Source organism: Motacilla alba, chromosome 1 (assembly GCF_015832195.1).
Source record: "Motacilla alba alba isolate MOTALB_02 chromosome 1, Motacilla_alba_V1.0_pri, whole genome shotgun sequence".
Classification (NCBI taxonomy): Eukaryota; Metazoa; Chordata; class Aves; order Passeriformes; family Motacillidae; genus Motacilla; species Motacilla alba.
The window spans coordinates 8358498-8378094 of NC_052016.1; the positions used below are offsets into that span (position 1 = coordinate 8358498).

Consider the following 19597-nt stretch of genomic DNA (forward strand, 5'->3'; position numbering starts at 1 on the left):
TTCATTGGAAATATCAGAGTTAGTTTCTCTAAACTGACTGTTTCAGGCCTTTTCCCAAGCTGTCCCTACAGAAGTAGCTTGTAACAACTTCGATAAATACCGCCTGAGAGTAATTTAAGAATAGTCCACTGCTTATAACTGATATAGATATAGGTGATGATTAATTAGAGCAATTAATTTAAGAGGTAATTCAACTCCTTACCTGCAGTTAGTAAGACGCAGTAAGACGGGGCGGGGCGCGCGGGCCCTTTAAGCGGCTCCCGTGCCCTCACGGGGTCCCGGAAGGGGAAGCGGCGGCGGGAGCGGCGGAGGCGCCGTTGCGGCGGCACCGGAGCGTCCTCCCGGCGGATCCCGAAGGATCCCGGTGCTACCGGCGGGGGCGCCTGCGGCCTCCCCGCCCCCTCAGGGCCTCCCGAAGCGGCGGGCGCGACCGCTCCCCGCGCTCCCTGCCTGCCGCCGGTATCCAGGGACTCGGCTCCGTTGCTGAGGCCGGCCATGGTGCGGCTGCACGTCAAGCGCGGCGGCGAGAGCCAGTTTCTGCTGGAGGCGCCGGGCAGCGCCCGCCTGGCCGAGCTGGCGCCGCTCGCCGCCCGCATCCACAACGGGCGGCTGAAGGTGCAGCGGCTGTGCTCAGGTACCGCCTGGGGCCGCGGCGGGCGGCAGCGGCTCCTGGCAACGGCAACGCGCCGCCTCCGCTCGTAACGGGGTCCTGTGAGCGTTCCCGCCCTCGGTGTTTTGTGAGGGCGCTGCAAAGCGCTGAAACTTCTGCCGCTGCGTGTGCCCGTAGCGGCTGCTTAAATAAGGGTATCGCGGAATGGTTTGGTGTGGGGGGGACCTTAAAGCTCTCGCAGTCCCACCCCTGCCACAGGCAGGGACACCTTCCGCTGTCCCAGGTGCTCCAAGCCCCGTCCAGCCTGGCCTTGGAGACTGTTAGGGTTTTAGGACCAGCCACAGCTTCTCTGGGCACCCTGTGCCAGGGGCCTCAGCACCCTCACAGGGAAACATTTCTCCATGGTATCACATCTAACCCTGTCCTGTGGCAGTTTGGAGACATTCCCCTTGCCCTGTTGCTCTAGGCCTTGTCCAGAATCCTCCTTCAGGGCGCTGTGAAGTGCTCCCTCCTGACCAGCAGTGCCCCGACGTGTGTGTGAGGTTATACTGGCCAACACCAGCATCCCCTGCCATGTCATGGGGTCAGTGACATGTCTGAATTAGTGCTCACTTCACTTCTGAGGCAGCTTTAAAAAACATTTCCCACCCTGCTGTGGGGCTGTCAGAGCAGAGATTCCTGTCAGGTAAGCCTGACCTGGGGGTGCAGCCTGCCCATGCCTGCTGTGCAACAGCCACAGTGTTTGTGGGGTGTCTGAGGCCATACTGATGCTGCTCTGAAATTTTAATAAATCTGTCCAGAGAAATACCAAAAAGAAAAGGTTTGCGGCCTTTAGTACCATGAGGATTTACAGCCCTGTGCATGTTATTTGTTACATTGTTTTATGGGTACGTAAAATGTATAAATTTCCACATAATTACACCATCTGTATCGATATATGCGTGTTTATAGCCCTTATTCTTTATTCCCTATACTTACCTGTTTAGAAGCGAAAAGCTAGGGGTAAGTTTTGCCTGCATGTACATCATGTGAAAGGCTTTTGTAAATGGACTATAGTAACAGAGACTTTCAATCTTGTTCTCTAAACACCCTCAAGAGATGGAGGAGCTGGCAGAGCATGGTATTTCCTTACCTTACAATATGCAAGGACTGACAGATGAGCAGATTGAAGAGCTGAAGTTAAAGGATGAGTGGGCAGAGAAGTGTGTCCCAAGTGGTGGAAGTGTCTTCAGGAAGGATGAAATGGGGCGAAGAAATGGATTTGGTAAGTCAAATGTCAATGCTTTTTCCTTCTCTTCAGACACAGACAATCCGTAATATAATAGGGAGCAACAAATCCCTAATTCTGCAATGGGGTAGCCAGACTGTAAGTTCCACACACAGGAATTCAGTCTTGGGTTAGAATCTGGGGTAATGCTGATTAACAAGCCTGAAGAGCAGTATCTCTTTTCAGCACATAAACAATCCCCAGGAGCAAGTTTGACTGTTCCAGCTCAGTTTACTCTCCCCATTTGTAGATGTACGCTTGAGAACTGGGTTTTTCCAGGGACTCCAAGATACATTAACAGGTTGCTTTTCTAATAGTTCTCCTTTTTTCTCATTGACTGGGATTCAGATTCACTGAGCATGTTTTTGTAAGTGGGAGTTTAGCCTTGTGATATTGACAAAGTTAGGAGATTGAACAGTGTGTACATGTAAGCCAAACCAAGTGCCATCAAATGATGCACCAGGGTGGGACATAAGCTGGGAATGAGTATGCTTTAGCTGGATTTTTGTTTTTGAGGACAGGCTTTTTATAGCAATTGAAATAGATAACCGTGATAATGAAGTGTACAGTGTATTTGCGAAACTGTCTTTGTTGTTAGGTTGAGATTTTAATTAGAAAAGACAAGTCAGAGAGCTGCAAGCTGTTATGCCCAGTTAAAGCATGTCTGCCAGTACAGCCCACAGTAGTCCATCAGGGAAGGAGCCTTGGATTGTTGTGGAGGGTATGGGATTATGATTGTTGCTTTCTACTGAGGACCTTTGTCCCAAATGAAGTTCCAGATCATAGAATCACGGAATCACAGAATAGTTTGGGTTGGAAAGGAACTTAAAGCTCATCCACTTGCACTCCCCTGCCATGGGCAAGGGCGCCTTCCACTAGACCACATTGCTCCAAGCCCCGTCCAGCCTGGCCTGGAACACTTCCAGGGATGGGGCAAATGCCAGTCACATGTCTTTGGGAAAAGTCAGTTTGTTTGTCCCATGAAAAATACTGTTTATTTCTTAAGTTAGTAAGAAATACAGGAATGAACTATGTAACTCCTGCTTTATGATATAATACTGTTTCATTTGCTCACAGTGGAGTCTGGACAGGGTATGTGCTTGGTTTCTTTTCAGTAAGCATAGACTGTGAGATGTGTCTCTTACTTTTAGCTCCAAATGAAAAAATGCAGCAAATTATAAAGAAGACAATAGAAGAAGCCAAGGCATTAATCTCTAAGGTAAGTTCCCTCAAGTGATGTGTGGGGCTTTCCTAATAAGTGCTATGGAGTTGGGCATCTTAAATAAAATCAGAGCTTTTTCAATGCAAGGGCTGACAGTTGTTGAGAAATGCCATGAAGTGATGTGAATAGTCTAATAAAACTTGACATTTTGGTTAATGTTTTTCTTTAAAGCTTTTGGCAGGTGGTTCAACAGGTTAAGGAATCAGGTACTAAACTCTAAGGGAATGCTGGCAGCCGATCCCATGTGGAACGATTAAATCACATTCAGCTTTATCCTTGCAATTTGCTATTGATGTATTCTTTGGGTGAATGCCTGTCGTGCTTTCTGGTGAAAAATTAACTGTGTTCTGTGCTGTTCTCAGAGTTAATGAAGTCTTTTCACTTTTATGTGTAATTAATTGAAAAATGTGTTCTAATCTCTTGGATCATCACAGAATCACAGATGGTTTGGTTTGGGAGAGACCTTAAAGCTCATCCAGTCCCACCCCACTGCCATGGGCAGGGAGGGATACCTTCCACTAGCCCAGGTTGCTGAGAGCTCAATCCAGCCTGGTCTTGAATGCTTCCAGGCATGGGCAGGGGTTAGGCTTGGTTTGGCAAGCACTTGCACTCATGCTCAGTGCTGCTGAGAGAGAGAGAGAGAGAGAGAGTGTGTGTGTGTGTGTGTGTGTGTGTGTGTGTGTGTGTGTGTGTGTGTGTGTGTGTGTGTGTGTGTGTGTGTGTTCAAAGACAAGCACAAGGCTTGTCCTGAGGGCATGGTGCTCTCAGGCATTCAAATTCACATTGCCGAATCTGTAGGTGCTCTGTGTGGTGTTTCAGCTTTTGTATGACTTTGAAACACAAATTTAGTAATATTTATGAAAGGAGTTAAGGATAGTTTGGGAAGTGGTTTGTTTGGTTTGCCACTTTATAATGACAAAGAAGAAGAAACATGCCTATGTATTTGGGGTTGTACTGGCCGGTTAACCAGATCAAGAACGTCCACAAGGAGGCAACATTGCCTTACCTTAGTACTTAAGAAACTGTTAAATCTGCAGGAAAGACCTTTATCTCTTTTCTCCCAGGTGCGTCATGTTTCTCCTTTATCCTTGCAATAGGGTCTGGAATTATCTCAAGTCTTACAGTGGTCTGCATGAGCTGTGCAGCTTGCCAAGCTTTACACTTCTGCTCACATGTGCTCTATTTTTTTTTCTGAAGTTTTAAACCCCTTCTCCATCCCTCACTTGAATTTTGCTGGCTTGAATCACGTTCATGAATCCCAAGTGCTTGGAGCCAAAGCACCCCTGTCTGGTATTTGTGGTCACATGTGTCCTGGTTTGAGTCCTGTGTTCACGGGTAGTTGTCTCCTGCACAGTTCAGTGAAGATCTCCCTTTCTTGTTTTCTCCCCCACCCCACGTAAGCAGGCTAAACAGAGGGGCTAAACGTGAGAGATGTACTCCCAAGTCAGTATTCCAGTGAGGAAATTCACACTCCTAAAATCTTCGTGCAGCCAGTTAGCTCTGCTCAGATAGCCCATCACTTAACCTTTGAATTGGCCACTCTTTCTGCAGGTTTGCTTGCATTGCCAATGATCCCTGTCTGTATTTCAGAAACAAGTTCAGGCCAATGTGTGTGTTAATATGGAGACGGTGAAAGACGCCTTGGAGCAGCTCCGAGGGGCTGTCATGATTGTGTATCCAATGGGATTGCCTCCACATGATCCAATTAGGATGGAGTTCGAAGATAAAGAAGACTTGTCGGGAACTCATGTATGCAGTAATGTATTCCCATTGTATGTAGTCCTGGGTTAAACATAGCCTATGCTGTTCTTCTTCTTATCAGTGAAAGTTGTTTTCACCTCCAGTATGGAGAATTTATTGCCCAAAGTGTTTATATTAGATCAGGATTGCATGGAATATAAATAAAAATGCTACAGATTAGTATGAGGAGAAAGATGTAGAAGTAGAGTGTAAAATTACACTTCATGTTAGGAATTCTAGAAAGATTTTTTTTCCTGAAAAAAATCTGTTTTTGAAAAAAAAAACCAACAATAACAAGAAACAACACCCTCCAACTCTTCACCTTGTTTATTTTGTCACAGGCTGGAACTGAAGTTATAAAAGAATCAGAAGCACAGTTATGGTGGGCAGGAAAGCAGTTAGAAGAAACAAAGTTGCTCTCTGACTATGTAGGCAAAAATGAGAAAACAACCATCATTGTCAAGATTCAGAAAGTGAGTATTGCTGGGAGATGGCTCTACAAGTTCCTCACCCTTGGTTGTCTGTTCTCTGTGGAAGAGAACTATCCATAGGAGTATAAAATGGATTAGATTAGTTCCAGCTTGAGCATTTTAAAACTGTGCATCTGTTTTAAGGTTTGAATGGATTATACTCTGAGTTTTTCTTCAGTAATCCTTTAGCCTGTCAGTTACATACCGTAGTTGATATTTCTTGCTCCTTAGTGTTTTTGTGAAGTACAACAAAGAGGTATTTAAAGGGGAAATACAAACTGGCAAGTTTTATGGCAAATCTTGCCACCTGCAGTGGGTTCTGCGGTGCATCCCTGAGAGGTAAGTCAGGTGATTTAGGGGATTTATTTAGAATACCAGATTTGGTTTCTCTTTCCTCTCAGGGTCACTGGGAAATGGTGTGGCATCTCAATAGCCACTGAAGTGTAGGCTCCCAGGAATGCTGTCTGTTTAATTACTTGAAGGACTTGCTCAGAGAGCAAGAGCAGTACAGGGGTTCCTCTCTGCCCAAACTGCCTCAGACGCCGTTTGTTCTTGAGAGCATCCACCATCTCCACGCAAGATGCTGTGCTTACAGTTGCTGGCAGCATGTGTTTGCTGCTTTGTCCATCATTACTTCCAGGGGCACAGTGGCCTGGATAAGAAATTTCCTTTTATTTATAGTGGTTTGTACTCCCTTATTTCCCTCCCTGCTTTACTGAATCCTTTGCCATCCTGTGTCTATATTAGTAGGGGAGCTAAAGAGATATCTAGAGTGATCTTAAAACAGATTTATTATATCCTTTTAAGTGGAAATTTATGTAAAATAGACTTAATCCTATTTGCATCTTCCATTGATGTCCACAGAATTGACAGCATGATTCAGATACAGAGATGAAAAAATAAACCTCACTTGAAAAAATAACCCTGGGGGACTGGGCACAAGGGGGAAAGGTTTCCCACTGCCAGAGGGCAGGGGTGGATGGGATATTGGGAAAGAATTGTTCCCTGTGAGGGTGCTGAGGCCCTGGCACAGGGTGCCCAGAGAAGCTATGGCTGTCTCATCCCTGGAAGTGTCCAAGGCCAGGTTGGATGGGGCTTGGAGCAACCTGGTCTAGTGGAAAGTGTCCCTGCCCACGGAAGAGGGATGGAATTAAATGATCTTCAGGGTCCCTTCCAACCCAAACCATTCTGTGGTTTTATGAATGCAGCCACAGTTTCTCAGCATTTCTTTTCCTGTCCTGAGGGACCTTATTAAATTTGAGCAATCCAGTTGTCTGAAGAAAGGTTTTTGAGGTCTTTGTATAGCAGCTTCTCCTTGGTATCACAAATGCCATCAGCAACATTTACAATTTCCCTTCCAGAAAGGACAAGGAGCTCCGGGGCGGGAGCCTGTGATCAGCCATGAGGAGCAAAAAGAGATGATGCTGTACTACTACAGGAAGCAGGAGGAGCTGAAGGTAAGTGTTCCTTTGGTGCCCGAGAGCTGGGCTGCTCCAGCAGAGCTCAGGCTGCGTCCCTCACTGCCTCCCTCCCCTCTCTGCCACAGAAACTGGAGGAGGAGGACGACGACTCGTTTCTAAATGCTGAGTGGGCAGACAACCATGCTCTGAAAAGGCAATTTCACGGTGTAAAAGACATCAAATGGGGTCCAAGATGAAGCTCTGCAAACCCCTTCTTAAGCTGCTTGGTTGATGCTCTTGTTTGAAGCAGGGAGTTGTGTTGTGTGTGGTAGATTCTTCAGATAGCAGCTGAAATTGTCACTTCTGTGGCCTTAGATGTTCAATAAATGTTCATATTTCTCTGTGACTGCAGCAGCACTTTCCTCTGCAAAGAAATGAACAGATTCTCTTGACGTTTGGTATTTTATTAGAAACTTGTAATTTGGGTATGGAAATGTCAATCTGTTTCATAGGTAAGAGATGTAGTAAATATGCACTGGAATGTTTGGTGTTGTTCAGAGTGGTCTTTATACTCTCTTCTCATTCTTGCATTGCTATGAGATGGTGTGCTCTGGAGAAAGTAATTTATTTTATAGGAAATCAGTTTCACCTGACTAATCCAGGGAGAATTAAGGTTTTTTTATGTGCTTGTTCACATTTCAACATAGCTATTTCCAAACTGTCATTTTGAGATGAGTTAACCTCTTAATAATCATTTAAAGGAAGTGTTTTTATCTAAACACTTGTAACATCCTCGTGCTTAATTTTTATTCTTCGGGTTTAGTTTTTCTTGCTGGTATATAGAGGTTGGCAGTAATTTGTATACAAAAATAAGCATCATTTGCAGGTAGATTGGATAAACCCAAGTTTAATAGGACCAGCTCTTTTAGGATGGAAGTAAAAAAATCATCATAATTTTCTGTATTAGTATGGTTGAAGAGACACCGATCAAGTGCTGAACTTGCAGCTTGAAGTTGGATGCAGAACAGGTAATGAATGCTATTCAGTGAACTATTAATGGTGGTTGTGCTTCAATCACTGATTTTTTTTTTTCTTTCAGGGAAGTTTGGTGTCTGGTAGTTTTTCTTGAATCTCAACTTTACAGTAACATGACTTTTTACAAAAAGAAAAATCAGCACTTCTGAGTTGAAAAACTTCAAATATTTTTAATTTAAAATTTATTTGGAATTATTTCACATGGCAGAAAAGGTTTTTGAAAAAACACTTTGTTCCTCTACTTCCTAAGAGGAAAATCAGTGTCCTGGAGCTTATAATAATCTCATTTCCTCTCTGAAAGCAAGGAAAAAGCAGGCATCGGAAATACTTAACACAGATTCTGCACCTCTTTGACTGCTGTTCTCTGCTGTAATTGGTGCTGGTTTTTTCTTTAGCTGAGCAAACTTTCAGCACTGATCCTTTTTGGAGTTCTCACAACAGTGTTTGTGGATCTGCTGGATTTATTTGTTGTGGCTGAAATTGAATGAATTCACTGGAAGGTGATTAAAGAGTACTTGGAACCCTTTGGGTAAGCCTTTGGGTATTTAACTGTCCATGGAGATAATAAGATAGAAACACCACACATAGATTTGCAACTTTGCAAAAGCATTTTGTCTTTCTTCTAAAGCACTTACAAGAAGTTTGGAAGTTTTACAAGATTTTCGGAAGTTTGAGAGTAGCTGTACCCTTCCACAGAGAAAATCCATTCTCTCTCAAAGGAGGCACACAGCAGAACATTGCTAAAATGTTTGTTTTGTGGCCATAGCACCATCCTGATGAATGGATATGGTTCCCACACCTGGTTTTATTCCTTTTCTTTTCACGGTTTTGCTTTCCCACATTGCTCCATTCTCTGCCTCACCCAGGAATTGGAAGGATTTATTTATTGCTTCCTGCAACCTCACCCAGCGTTCCTGGCGACAAACTTGAGGCTGATTTCAAGGCAGGAGTGGGGAGTTCAAACAGCCACACCAGCACTGCATGTTGCCTTCCAGCAAGTTCAGATGTTGATGCTGGGTCATGTAATTTCCAGATGTGTGTCATGCCCACAGCTGTGTGTGGGGCACAAACCAATTAATCCAAACAACTTGCTGGCTCTCCTTTGCAGTACTTTCTCCTTAGGCTGCTCTTCTGGGAAATTGCAAGGATATTCCTGCTGAAACTCCTTCCCACAGCCAGCCCTGAGTGTCCTTCCCATAGCATTGCTGCTGCTGCTGCCTCAAGGCACCCTCCCTGTGGATACCTCAGCCCTCAGCCTGGAAAGATTCCAGCTATGGCACTTCAGCTGCTGGTGTTTTAGGGCTTGGGACAGAGAAGTGCATACCTCATTAATTTTCTCCTTTGTCTGCTGGATACTTTGGGTGTTGTTTCAGAAAGATCCAAATAATTCCATGTCTGTTTATCAGGTTTTTCTATGTTTATCTTCATTCTGACTCTTAGACTGCTGTCAACAGTGAGTATTTGGAAATGAGGTGAACCACTAATTGACAGTTATCTCCAATTAGACTTGGAAAGTTTATGCAAAAAGAATAAAATAGCAACTCAAATGCAGACCTATAAATAGCTCAGTCAAAGGAACAGATCCTGAGTGAAGCTTCACCTCCCAGCCTGGAGCAAAAGCTGCTCCCCTGCCCTGCTGAGTTGCTCCTGGTGCTGGGGTTTGGACAGGGTCTGTCACAATGTTTGAGGATCCATTTAAACAGGCATGCATTATTAAGCATGGCACTTTTTTTTCCCCTCAAAACACATTCCCAGTGTCTGTGAAATGCTCCATCTTGGGAAGCAGACGCTCCTCTGGCACCTGGAGGAATTTCTTATTGTCTGCCTGCTGGTGAGGGGTGGCAGGCAGGGAGGAAAGTCAGGAGGGGATCAGATCATCAGTTAAATCACTATTTCAATGTAAAATGTCTTTTTCCTCCAAGGGTGCAAAAGCAAGGAGAGGACTGGGAGTTGGGAAAAGCGAAACGCTTTGCCCCAAGGAAGGGAATAACTTCTAAGCTGCAAACTGGTTTCTGCTGATCTGCTGCCACTGCAGTTGTTTTGCCACCAGGAGTGAAGACCCTGGTTTCAGCTGGGAGTCCCAATGAGAGGTATCAGATGGACAGAGGTGTGGATGAAGTGAACAAAGTGGGGAAAGCACCTGTGTGCCCAGTGGCAGGAGCAAAGGCAAAGTGAAACACAAGAGGGTCCCTCTGAACATCAGGGAACATTTTGTCACTTTGGGGGTGGCTGAGCACTGGCACAGGTTGCCCAGAAGGGTTGTGGAGTCCCATCTCTGGCTGGACCAGGTGTTCTCCAGGTGGCCACCACTAGGGCATGCTGACTTTACCTTGTCTTAAGTGAAGTCTGAAGGAAAGGTAACTCCCAGCTTTTGTTAGGGTGTCTGCTTATGGGCTGAAACCCCACTGAGGCTTCCCAATAAAAAATGAGGGAAGAAAATGCACAAATTTTAATGACTATAAACATTAACTGCCAGACAGATAACTTCCAAAGAAGATCAGCTGGAGATCAGCTGGCCTGTGGGCCTCAGGCCCTCCAGAAGGGAGTATCACCAGAACTCAGAGTTTCGGGGAGCCCATGAGAGCAGGGGCCCCTGCCCTCAGCCCTGCAGGCCAGAGCCCAGCCCCCTCCATAAAAAGAAGAGGATCAGGTTTTTTTTCACTAGTGTGGTTTGTCAGCAGGAGGAATTGTTGGGATGTAGATCAGTCCCTTTAGATCTGATGGGAAATGGGTGGCACCTGCCCCGTGAATTGGGAGGAAGGAGCCAGATCTGGCCCAGGGCCTTCTCCAAAGGCAAACTTGCCTTCTTCCACCCTCAGGACCAAGGCAAGGGCTTCTCCAGACCTAAACCTGTTAATCAGTATTGTGCACAGCACAGGCTATGACAATTTCCTACTGAGAGGGGAGAGCAGGGGAGCAGCGGGATTGCAGCCAGGCTCTTGGGCTGTGCCCGGCCTCTCCTGCAGTTTCCCAGTGCTCTGGGTGACCTCAACCCTCCGTCCATCTCCTTAGCCTCTCTTCCTTCCGCTGATAGGATGCTAGTTGCTGGTGAGATTTTTCCAGTTGAGCACAGGATTGTGCCTTAGTCATCTGAGCAAGCTCCCTTCCTCCCTTTAAAGTTTTTCCAGGATTAATTTGACTTTGTATCAGCAGGAAATGACAAGCCACGTCACTGTTTTCTTTCCAAGTGTTTCATACTACACTCTACCTGGGCACACGGCATCTAAGTGGGGAAGCACAGTGAACCCATGAAGTATTACCAGTAGGAAGTGACATTTTTCCTCCTTTTGTTCAGTAAATTCCCTGTGGGCTGCAGCAAAAATACTGGAGACATTTTTAAGACAGGAAGGCTGTTCTGGTTTCAGCTTAGATACATTACTGATTTAATTTTCTCTCCAACTGAAACCAAATCTGACTAGTCTAACAATTTTCAAGTGAAGATTGTGAACTGATAAAAAATCCTGAGAATGTGACCTGCATTCAAGTGCTGGCTCTAACCATGCTTTAGGATCAGAAAAATGGACCCAGTGTTTCCCTTAAGTAAAGTATTCTTAGCGTGTGGCAACTTTGAGAGTCTTTTATGAAAGCAGCAGCCATTTTGAAGCTTGTCCTTCACAGATTTGCCAGCACAGGTAGCAGCAGGAGCACATCTGGGCAGGTCTGTTCTGATGGTTGAATACATCTGATTAAATATTTTCCACCTTTTTTAATATTCCTAAACATGCATTTGGCAGTTACAGTGAAACTGTAAATTACAGTGTAAAGTAATCTGTACCACGAGTTAAAACTGTAGACTGTTTTTCACAGAAGCATTTATAGACAGTCAAGGGTATGAAACCCTCTTTTTATTGTATATATTTCTTTTTATTTCACAAATAATTATATTCACTGATACAAATGTTCCTTCACAGAAGGTACATTTTTTTTTTAAAAAAAAGGGGTAGAGTGTCATCCAAAATAAGCCATTTATTGTTCATTAATATAAAATGTGTTCATATTTCTAGGGGGTGTCATATCCAAACCACTGTTCATCCAAATTTCCTGTATGATCTGCTCCCTGCGCTCAATCCTTTCGGCCAGTTCCGCTGCCTCTGCTGAGTTATAACCTGAGTAAGAAGGTCTGTAAAGTCCGTCTGTCTCCTCCTGGGTGTTTGAAAGGGAGGAATCCTCCCCCTCCTCTTCCTCCTCCTCCTCCTGCTCACTGCTCCTGTAGGCTCTGGCACTCTCTGGGACGAGCTGATCCCTCTTCCTGTGCAGTTTCCGAATGTCACCAGGACACAACACGCAGATCACTAAGGCACACAGCGTGAGGATTAATCCCGCACAAACACTGGACACAAACAGGAGAGCGACTCTTTCAGGGTGATCTGCAGGCAAGAAGGCCAGAGGTTAATCACTGTACAAATTGTCAAGGCTGGTTACAAACCCTCAGCAGCCATTCCCGCAGTGTTCCATAGCCACAGGGCACCCAAACCTCCCGACACTCACAGCCCAACCCTGCCAGCTCTGCCTCTCCAAACTGCTGGGCAAAAATCCATTCTGGTTATAACACTGTAAAATAACAACATGAGCCCAGCCCTTTATGGGCAGCTCAGTGCTGTTGTCAGCCAGCTACCAGAACTCTGCACACCTTGTTTGGTCTTTCCAGCCGTCCTGCCAACACGGGCCTTGCCCTCACGAACAGGGGGCATGAGAAGAGTGACTCTGGGCTCTGCAGGGCCTCGGCAGCATCTCCAGGCCAGGCTGAGGAGGGAACACTTTTCTTCCCTTGCACTTTAGTGTTGCTAAGTCACAGAACCTGCTTTGTCTCACAGCAGGTTTGGGATGGCTTTTTGCTTTTTTTGTTACTCCTTGATGATCCATGTATGTGTGCAACCCAACATTTCCAAAGATGGATGTCTCCACTGCTCTCACAGGTCAGGGCCAGGTTTTCAAAAGTACTGAACAACCAAGAGTTCCCATCCAAAATTGAAAAATATCTTGGCTGCAGTTGCTAAGAGAGTTTGAATCCTTCAAGGCGAGGAATATTCCCTAAATATCTACTATGCTGTGATTGTCTCATCCACAAGATGGTGATTATATTGTAATAATATCATTACCATAAACATGGGATTACTTGTTGTAACCTTTGGAGTTGATCCTCCCTTTTCCCACAATGCCATGATCTGGTGAGCCAAACAATCTCAGCCTCATTTTCCTACCTCTAATGTATGCAAAAGTAGCCAAGTAGTTAGAGCTAACAATAGTTCCATCTTTCTTTGGAAGTCTCGATTCCCTTGGATCAAGGTCGACACCTGTGACACGAGGAGGTAAAATAAATTCAATGAAGCTACTAAATTGATATTCACCCAGTAACTTTCCACCTAACAAGTCCACCCAAAACACAGGCAGACCAATGCTGTGCTGAAGGAACTGCAGAACACTAGATCAAGCAATGGTTGATAAGTTAAATGAAGTATAATTAACAAATTATTGAAAATATCAAACATCTAGAAAATGGCAAATTCATTTAAAAGAGTCTGTTGCCAAGTGAAACCCCTTGTGCCTATTCCCAGTGGGATTTCTGGAATAATTTTACTTCATGAAGCTTCACAGTTCTCCAGTGGCCTTCCCAGCCCAACCAGGCCATGTGGTCCTGTTACTGGGGACATGCATCAGCCTCATCCTTAACTTTGTGGCCTTGGAGAAGAGGTGGTGTTGGCATAACTTGTAAAAGATTCTCCACCCTGAAACAGCTACAATTTCACTTTTACTCTTCCCAGCATGCTGGCTCCGGGCAGGCTGAGCAGGTCGCTGTTCCCGCAGCTTTGCCGTGACTGCAGGACTGTGTTCACATCCCACTCCCACCCTGTCCTGTGCTCTCCAGCGGGAAGAGCAGCTCTTTCAGCAGGGGTTCCACTACTTCATCCCAAACCCTGTGTCTGTGGTGGTACATACCATCGCTCTGTTTGATGGAAGACTTGTTATCAGGGACCAGGGGGTTGACTGCCGTGAGGATAAATTTAGGAACTGCAAAGACAAAAGATAAATTGTGTTCTGTTAATTTTAAGAACCCTCTCCCCAGTTAATTACGAATCCCACTGCTAACCTTGGGTTTGTTAACTGGGTTTCTGACAGTGGTATTGAAGGTTGGACTCGATCTTGGAGGTCTTTTCCAACGTTAATGATTGTGTGGTTCATGTAAAGTCTGGGCAGCTCTGGGCCTGTGACTGGATTCACTCACCAGCCTCCTCCAGGAACATCAGTGCATCTCCATACAGCCTGGCAACCTGCCCCTTGTTTTCAGCCCCTCAAGGGTGTGCCAGCCAGTGGATGGAGACAAAATTGGCCTCTAAATTCAGCATAAACTGGCCTACAGCCAGATGCTAAGTTGCATCTAGATACTGGGTTTGGATGAGGATAATTCACTGTCGTTCTAAGATAAATGTTTGAAGTCTTGTGCGATGTCATTTGTTAAGCTTCTGAGATGGACAGTTGCTGAGGAAGCTGGGGAGGAGGGGAATAAATGAGCTACATCTTTCTCATTTAATTATTTTATTCCCTTGATAAGTGTTCACAGTCTTCTTCAAGTAATTAGACGAACTATAAGTAGGTGCATTGTCCAGGCATTGAGAGTTCACATATTCTGTAATGGATGAATGGGGCCTTCAACCACCCAGATCTTGGCACCTGTTCCTGTACTATGTGAAGGCAGATTGACTGATTTTCAGACTGGTGGTGGGGTAAAAAAGGAAGAAATTTCAAGTATGACACTCACCTCTGTCCCACATAGAAACATTTGCCAAGAGATAGTGTTGAGAGAGTTAAATGGAACAGAGGAGACTGAGGTTTGCAGCTTAGCATAGTTTTCGCTTGGAAAAAAACTAAAAATAGCATTTCTTTCTGAGCAGAACTTTTCTTTCTGTGTGGGCTCAAAGTCAGAGCTGTTTCCTTTCCTGATGAAGGAATCCTTCTGGGAGTCTTAGCTCCTGTTTGCAGTGGAAGGCAAACAGATACAGGGTAAATAAGGTCATTTCTATTTTGTCTTGTACCTCGTGGTAGTTTGTAGCTGTTTTTCAGCGGCAGAATACTTTCCTTGGTGTGTGGGGCAGACAGGGAGCAGGACTGTTTCCAGCCTGCAGTCTGCATTTGCAGGCCTGTCTGTTCTGAACAACATGCCTGTGTGGTGAACAACATCCCGGGAGGATGCACCTTCTCCAGTGCAAAACTTGTGTCACATGGCCTGGGACTCCGTCACCTGTGCTGATGTTCCGCCTCCTAGGGGGAGCTCCCCAGGGCTTCGCTTCCTCTTTTCCCCTATGCCATTCAAATATTTATTGCAGGGGAATGTTTAATTCAAAATGGCATGGACACTAAGAGCCCCTGGCTGCTGGCACTGCTTGTTTTCATTATGGTATCTTTCAGATGCAAGGACTTTGACTGGTATAGGCTACATCAGGTTGCTGAACAGAACAGATGGGACCAGGATAGGAATTTTTATTAAGATGATCACATCTGTATTACAACTTGTGCCAGCACTACTTTGGCAAGTAGGAATCAGTCACCTCCTACAGACTGCCAAAGGCAGCCCACAAAGGGACGCTGGCATCCGCGGAGTGCGAAACACCACGGGGCTGCAGGTGCCTTGTTTCCTGAGAGAGGATTCCCTGATCCTGAAGGACAGGCTCAGCAAGAGCCAGGAGGTCCCCCCTCGTGCAGACAGGAGATGATGCTGAGCAGATCGCTGGGGGCACTGACACTTCAGGAAACCAGCACCTCCCAGCTCCTGTCATGTTTTTACTGTCAGGAATGAACTGCAAGTGTAAGAATGCAGCCAGACACGCTACCCCTAAACAGCTGCTGACCACTGGGTGGGGAGTATGGGGTTTTTTCACACTCCTGATCATGGCAGAAATACTTTGAAGTGTGGCACAGCCCTGAGAACAAAACTGCTCTGCTGAGTTCCTGTCACTATAGGGGGAGATCTATTTGCATTATCTTGGGAAGCATCAGATTAGCAGGCGTCCTCTAGTGAGGAGAATGAATGGAAACTGTCATTCTGGAACATTCTGAAATTCTTCCCGTGTTCATTAGATGATCTGTAAAATAATCGGATCTGCAAATCATTGGCTAATGCTTCAGGTTGCACAGCCCAGTAAGATTTGGCAGAAGAAAAACTCTTCCAAATGTGCCAGCAACACAAAAGAACACTATTTGTTGCCCACGTGTTTTTGCAAAACCACATCCCTAAATAACAGAATGCATAATTCCAGTGCAAACAAACTCACTCTGCTTTTCTGGTACACAGACATGCAAAGAGGAATGACTTCTTGTAATTATGCTCCTGCTAATTAGAGACAATTACATTAGCTCATTCATAAAGGCAGCTGCACAATAATATAATGTATTGGTCCAATGGCAGATTCCCAGATCTCCAATAATAGGAAGCTGAATTACTGCACCACCTTTCATAGCTGACAAACCAATTCCTGGGGAGACTGAAAATCTCTTGGGGCTCATTTTCCTCTGATCTTCAGGTAGAGGTGATCTGGCCATCAATCTTACACTGTTGTTCTTAAAAGCATGTCTCAGGTAGCCTGTGCCCTTTGACCACCACTCACTAGCGATGCAGCCAAAGGACTGTGCAGTATGTACCTGTGGAGCTGCTCCTATTGAAGTATTTCAGGCAATTCTGCTTGCCTCTTATGAAATTATATTAATCTATAGCAAACAATATGGAAAAACTGTTCCCTCTTGTTTGAGGAATGAGCTGAAGTACTTTTCAGTCCTGCAAGGGATGTATAACCTCAAACCTTTACTTTTCATAAACCTTCACTTCCCTTTCCATGAGAAAGGAAACCCCTCTGTGAGGGAGAAGCTGTGGATGTACTCGCATGAATCAGGTTTCAGGACTGGGCTTGTACACAGTGCTTCAATTATGCTGGACTGTTTTACCTGCACTGATGCCAGGCAATGCCAGTTTATTCTTCCTAGCTCTGTTGCAGGTGAGCTCTGTGGAACAAACTCTTATCTTGATAGTATTTCTCAAAAATATTGAACTACATAGTTGGTATTTTATGGTCAGTTGCATTTTTTATAGCAAACCCCCCTTAATGCCAGAGTCTTTGTTAGGTGCTGCTGTGCCCAGGGGGTTGTTCATGTATTTTCTATGGCTGTGCCACAAACTGCCTGTGTTAAAGGGAAATGGATATTTAGGAAGGCTCAGTGCCCAGATGTGGACATGTGTGTGTCTCTGCAAGCAGAAATGAGGGCTTGAAAATGATTGTGCGTTTGCTCTTACCACATGCATAGCTGACATTTAGGTATTTTGTCACTCCAGGTAGGCACGGACTTCCAAAATCCTGACTAGTGACAATGATTTTGCATCTCTGTTTCCCATAACACCTTTTTGATAACACTTCCAGCGCTGTGTAAGACAAACAGTCTGAAAGGAAAAATACATACAATAAATATACAACACCCTCGTGTTATCTGAAATGAGAGCTGCTGGATGCATGACTAGAGATACAAATCTGCACCTGATCTCGGGTGCAACTTCGCCTTAGCAGGACTTCAGGGTTAAATATTAAGATTTGTCAATGCAAGGAAGTCAGCTGCAATAAAAATGTGAACTTGCAGCGAGGTAACTCTCCCATGTTGCCTTACAGGTGCATACTAAGGGTGCAGAAAGAGTCTCATCAAGCTCCAAACAGGTGCCCAATGTAAGGTCTCAATGTTCCATTCAGGATGTGTTTGAAAAAATAAGCACATCCAAATAGCTCTCCATCTATGCCATCTCAAATCAAGAGAAATGAATTGCTGCTTCCAAGTCTGTTTCTCGGCCCTGGGTTACTGAGATGAGTCGATTGGATATCCAAGTTCAGTTCAAGTCAGGTGAGATCAGTTTTTATGTGTTGCAACAGCTCAGGTTACAGGGAAGTTCAGGGTATTAAAAAGTAGCTTTTGATTTACTATGAAGAGGTCAAAATGGGCTCAATATTTAACCAGGGAAACATGTGGCTTCCAATAATGGGTTTTGCACTGGAGCCGAAATTATTTGAGTGGGAAAGTGTGTGAGTCACACTCTGCTTTAAAAAAAAGAATGTCTCTAAATGTGATTAAGTTCTCTGTATCCACATGTGCTAAACTCCAACCACAAAGCAAAAAACACCCCACAGTTTTGGTTTCTGAAGAGAAAGGATGCAGAAGGGACAAGTTTGGAGAACGTAATACTTTTCTGAATGTTTTTGCATCACCCCACACACTGCAGCTTTCTGTGTATGACAGGCATGTTTCACTCCAAGCTTCTGAGGCAAGGGGCTCTAAAGGTCTGAAATGTCATTCTCTGGGGATTAAAATAGTCCCTCTTCCTGCAATAAAGGATGGCCTCCAGACACCTGCCAACTGCAGAAGTTCATTTGTGCCTCTGTAGAGGAAGGACAAACACTGTTTGCAAAGATACTCCAGATCTGTTTGAACAGAAGAGAAAGTTTGAGACTGAGTTCTTGACATTTAATATTTGAAAATGGGGCAGATGTGTGACTTTTAGAGTTAACTCCCTGACACCAGTACTAACTAAGTCACATACCCGGGCAGAGCCATTGGAAGATACTGGGCTGATGTGTCTGGCAAAAGGCTTGTGGATTGCTTTGGACATGGATTTTAGGACAGAACTCTTTGACTTTTCAGAGACCTAAAATCCCAATTCCTGTGTGTCCTAAGAGAGTGCTGGGAAGGCAGGGAAGGGCTGACCTAAAGCATTGAGTAGTTCTGATTAAGTAATTCAGCAGTTTCAGTTTCCCTCCTTTACTCATCTGGCAATTCCAGATGAGTAAAGATAAATTTGGATGGATGTTTTAGACTTACTTTGGCAAGTACAAAACCAGCTGGAGAGTATCAGGAGTTGTTGAGTAATTCATAAATTAATAGATTGGGAGCACAAAAGGAAAGTGGCAAACTGAATGATGTTTTCTATAGAATTTCCTGCCCTGGGAGCTACTCTTGGTGCCTTATAAAACCAGGAGGATGCTGTGCTGGTGGTTTTCTACATATTCAGTGATATGGCAAGTGTACATCTCATTTTGCCTTTGCTCATGTTTCTGTGGGACTTAATAGCTTCTTATCTTCTCTATGCATGTTGGATTTGGCTCCTCTACCTGAGGAGCCAGTCATTATATGCCTGCGGGTTCTTGGCAGGCCAGTTTTTGGAGAACCTCCCAAGGCTTGCCTGGTGTCACAGGTGAGTAAATGCAAACCGTGGCCTGTTTCTTCTGCAGGACAGCACAGATGTTACCTGGAAAGTGTTATAACATTAAAAAAAAACTTATTTAAAACTTCTTGCATTCTGAAAAGGTTTTGGGTTTTAGTGATTTAATAAAAAATCCTGTCTGGTTTACATGTGGCCTTGCTAGCTTCCCAGTAGTTCTCCCAGCAGCTATGATGGGATTAACTTGAATAACTTCCCCTCCTCTTGGTCAAACACCTTATTCCAGTGACTGAGTGAGGCGAGGTCAGCACTGTGTTTTGAGTAAAGGAATCCCATGGAATGGCCTCAAAGAAACCATGAATTGGGAGATGAACATAAATACGCAATGTGGCTTCTTTCTGACTAGGTGCTTTTTGATCTACACAGATATCCCTGGGGCTTGTTAGACTGGTACATACATTTTCAATAACCTGCCTCTGGAAAGGCACATTCCCAGAATGCTGAAAGGCTGGTGGCATCCAGCGGTGGCGGACAATGCAGCAATATGTGGCTGGGAAAACACTCCTTTCTCCATGCCTTTCTCCCAAAGTTGCTTGTTACACACCAAGACTGTCGGTGGGTCTTTTGTACCAGACACTGCTATGGATGGCACGGGGACACGGGTGTCA

General features: G+C 44.9%; 2 protein-coding genes across 3 annotated transcripts in view; one reads left to right on the plus strand and one right to left on the minus strand.

The window, feature by feature from the left end:
* Positions 1 to 306: 306 nt before the first annotated feature.
* CFAP298 (cilia and flagella associated protein 298) lies at positions 307 to 7254 on the plus strand. Its single transcript, XM_038124709.1, has 7 exons — positions 307 to 634; positions 1707 to 1874; positions 3029 to 3096; positions 4690 to 4848; positions 5181 to 5312; positions 6671 to 6766; positions 6856 to 7254. The coding sequence occupies exons 1-7, from the start codon at positions 496 to 498 to the stop codon at positions 6964 to 6966; spliced, it is 873 nt and encodes a 290-aa protein (XP_037980637.1). The 5' UTR covers positions 307 to 495; the 3' UTR covers positions 6967 to 7254.
* A 153-nt stretch (positions 7255 to 7407) lies between these two features.
* Positions 7408 to 19597, minus strand: part of EVA1C (eva-1 homolog C) — a 36655-nt gene continuing 24465 nt past the window's right edge. Inside the window, exons 5-8 of one of the 2 annotated variants that reach the window (XM_038124509.1) lie at positions 17025 to 17168; positions 13682 to 13753; positions 12946 to 13038; positions 7408 to 12111 (exon numbers count right to left, since the gene is read on the minus strand). In XM_038124509.1, the coding sequence (XP_037980437.1) occupies positions 11711 to 12111; positions 12946 to 13038; positions 13682 to 13753; positions 17025 to 17168 (710 nt within the window). In that variant the 3' untranslated portion in view covers positions 7408 to 11710. The remainder of the gene's footprint in view (positions 12112 to 12945; positions 13039 to 13681; positions 13754 to 17024; positions 17169 to 19597) is intronic. The other variant, XM_038124583.1, reaches the window with a different exon arrangement.

Bases quoted from the DNA above. Each gene is read 5' to 3' on its own strand.
- CFAP298 (XM_038124709.1), top strand. From the start codon at position 496: ATGGTGCGGCTGCACGTCAAGCGCGGCGGCGAGAGCCAGTTTCTGCTG. The intron at 3,097-4,689 runs GTAAGTTCCCTC...TCTGTATTTCAG, and splicing joins CCAAGGCATTAATCTCTAAG to AAACAAGTTCAGGCCAATGT. The intron at 4,849-5,180 runs GTATGCAGTAAT...ATTTTGTCACAG, and splicing joins AAGACTTGTCGGGAACTCAT to GCTGGAACTGAAGTTATAAA.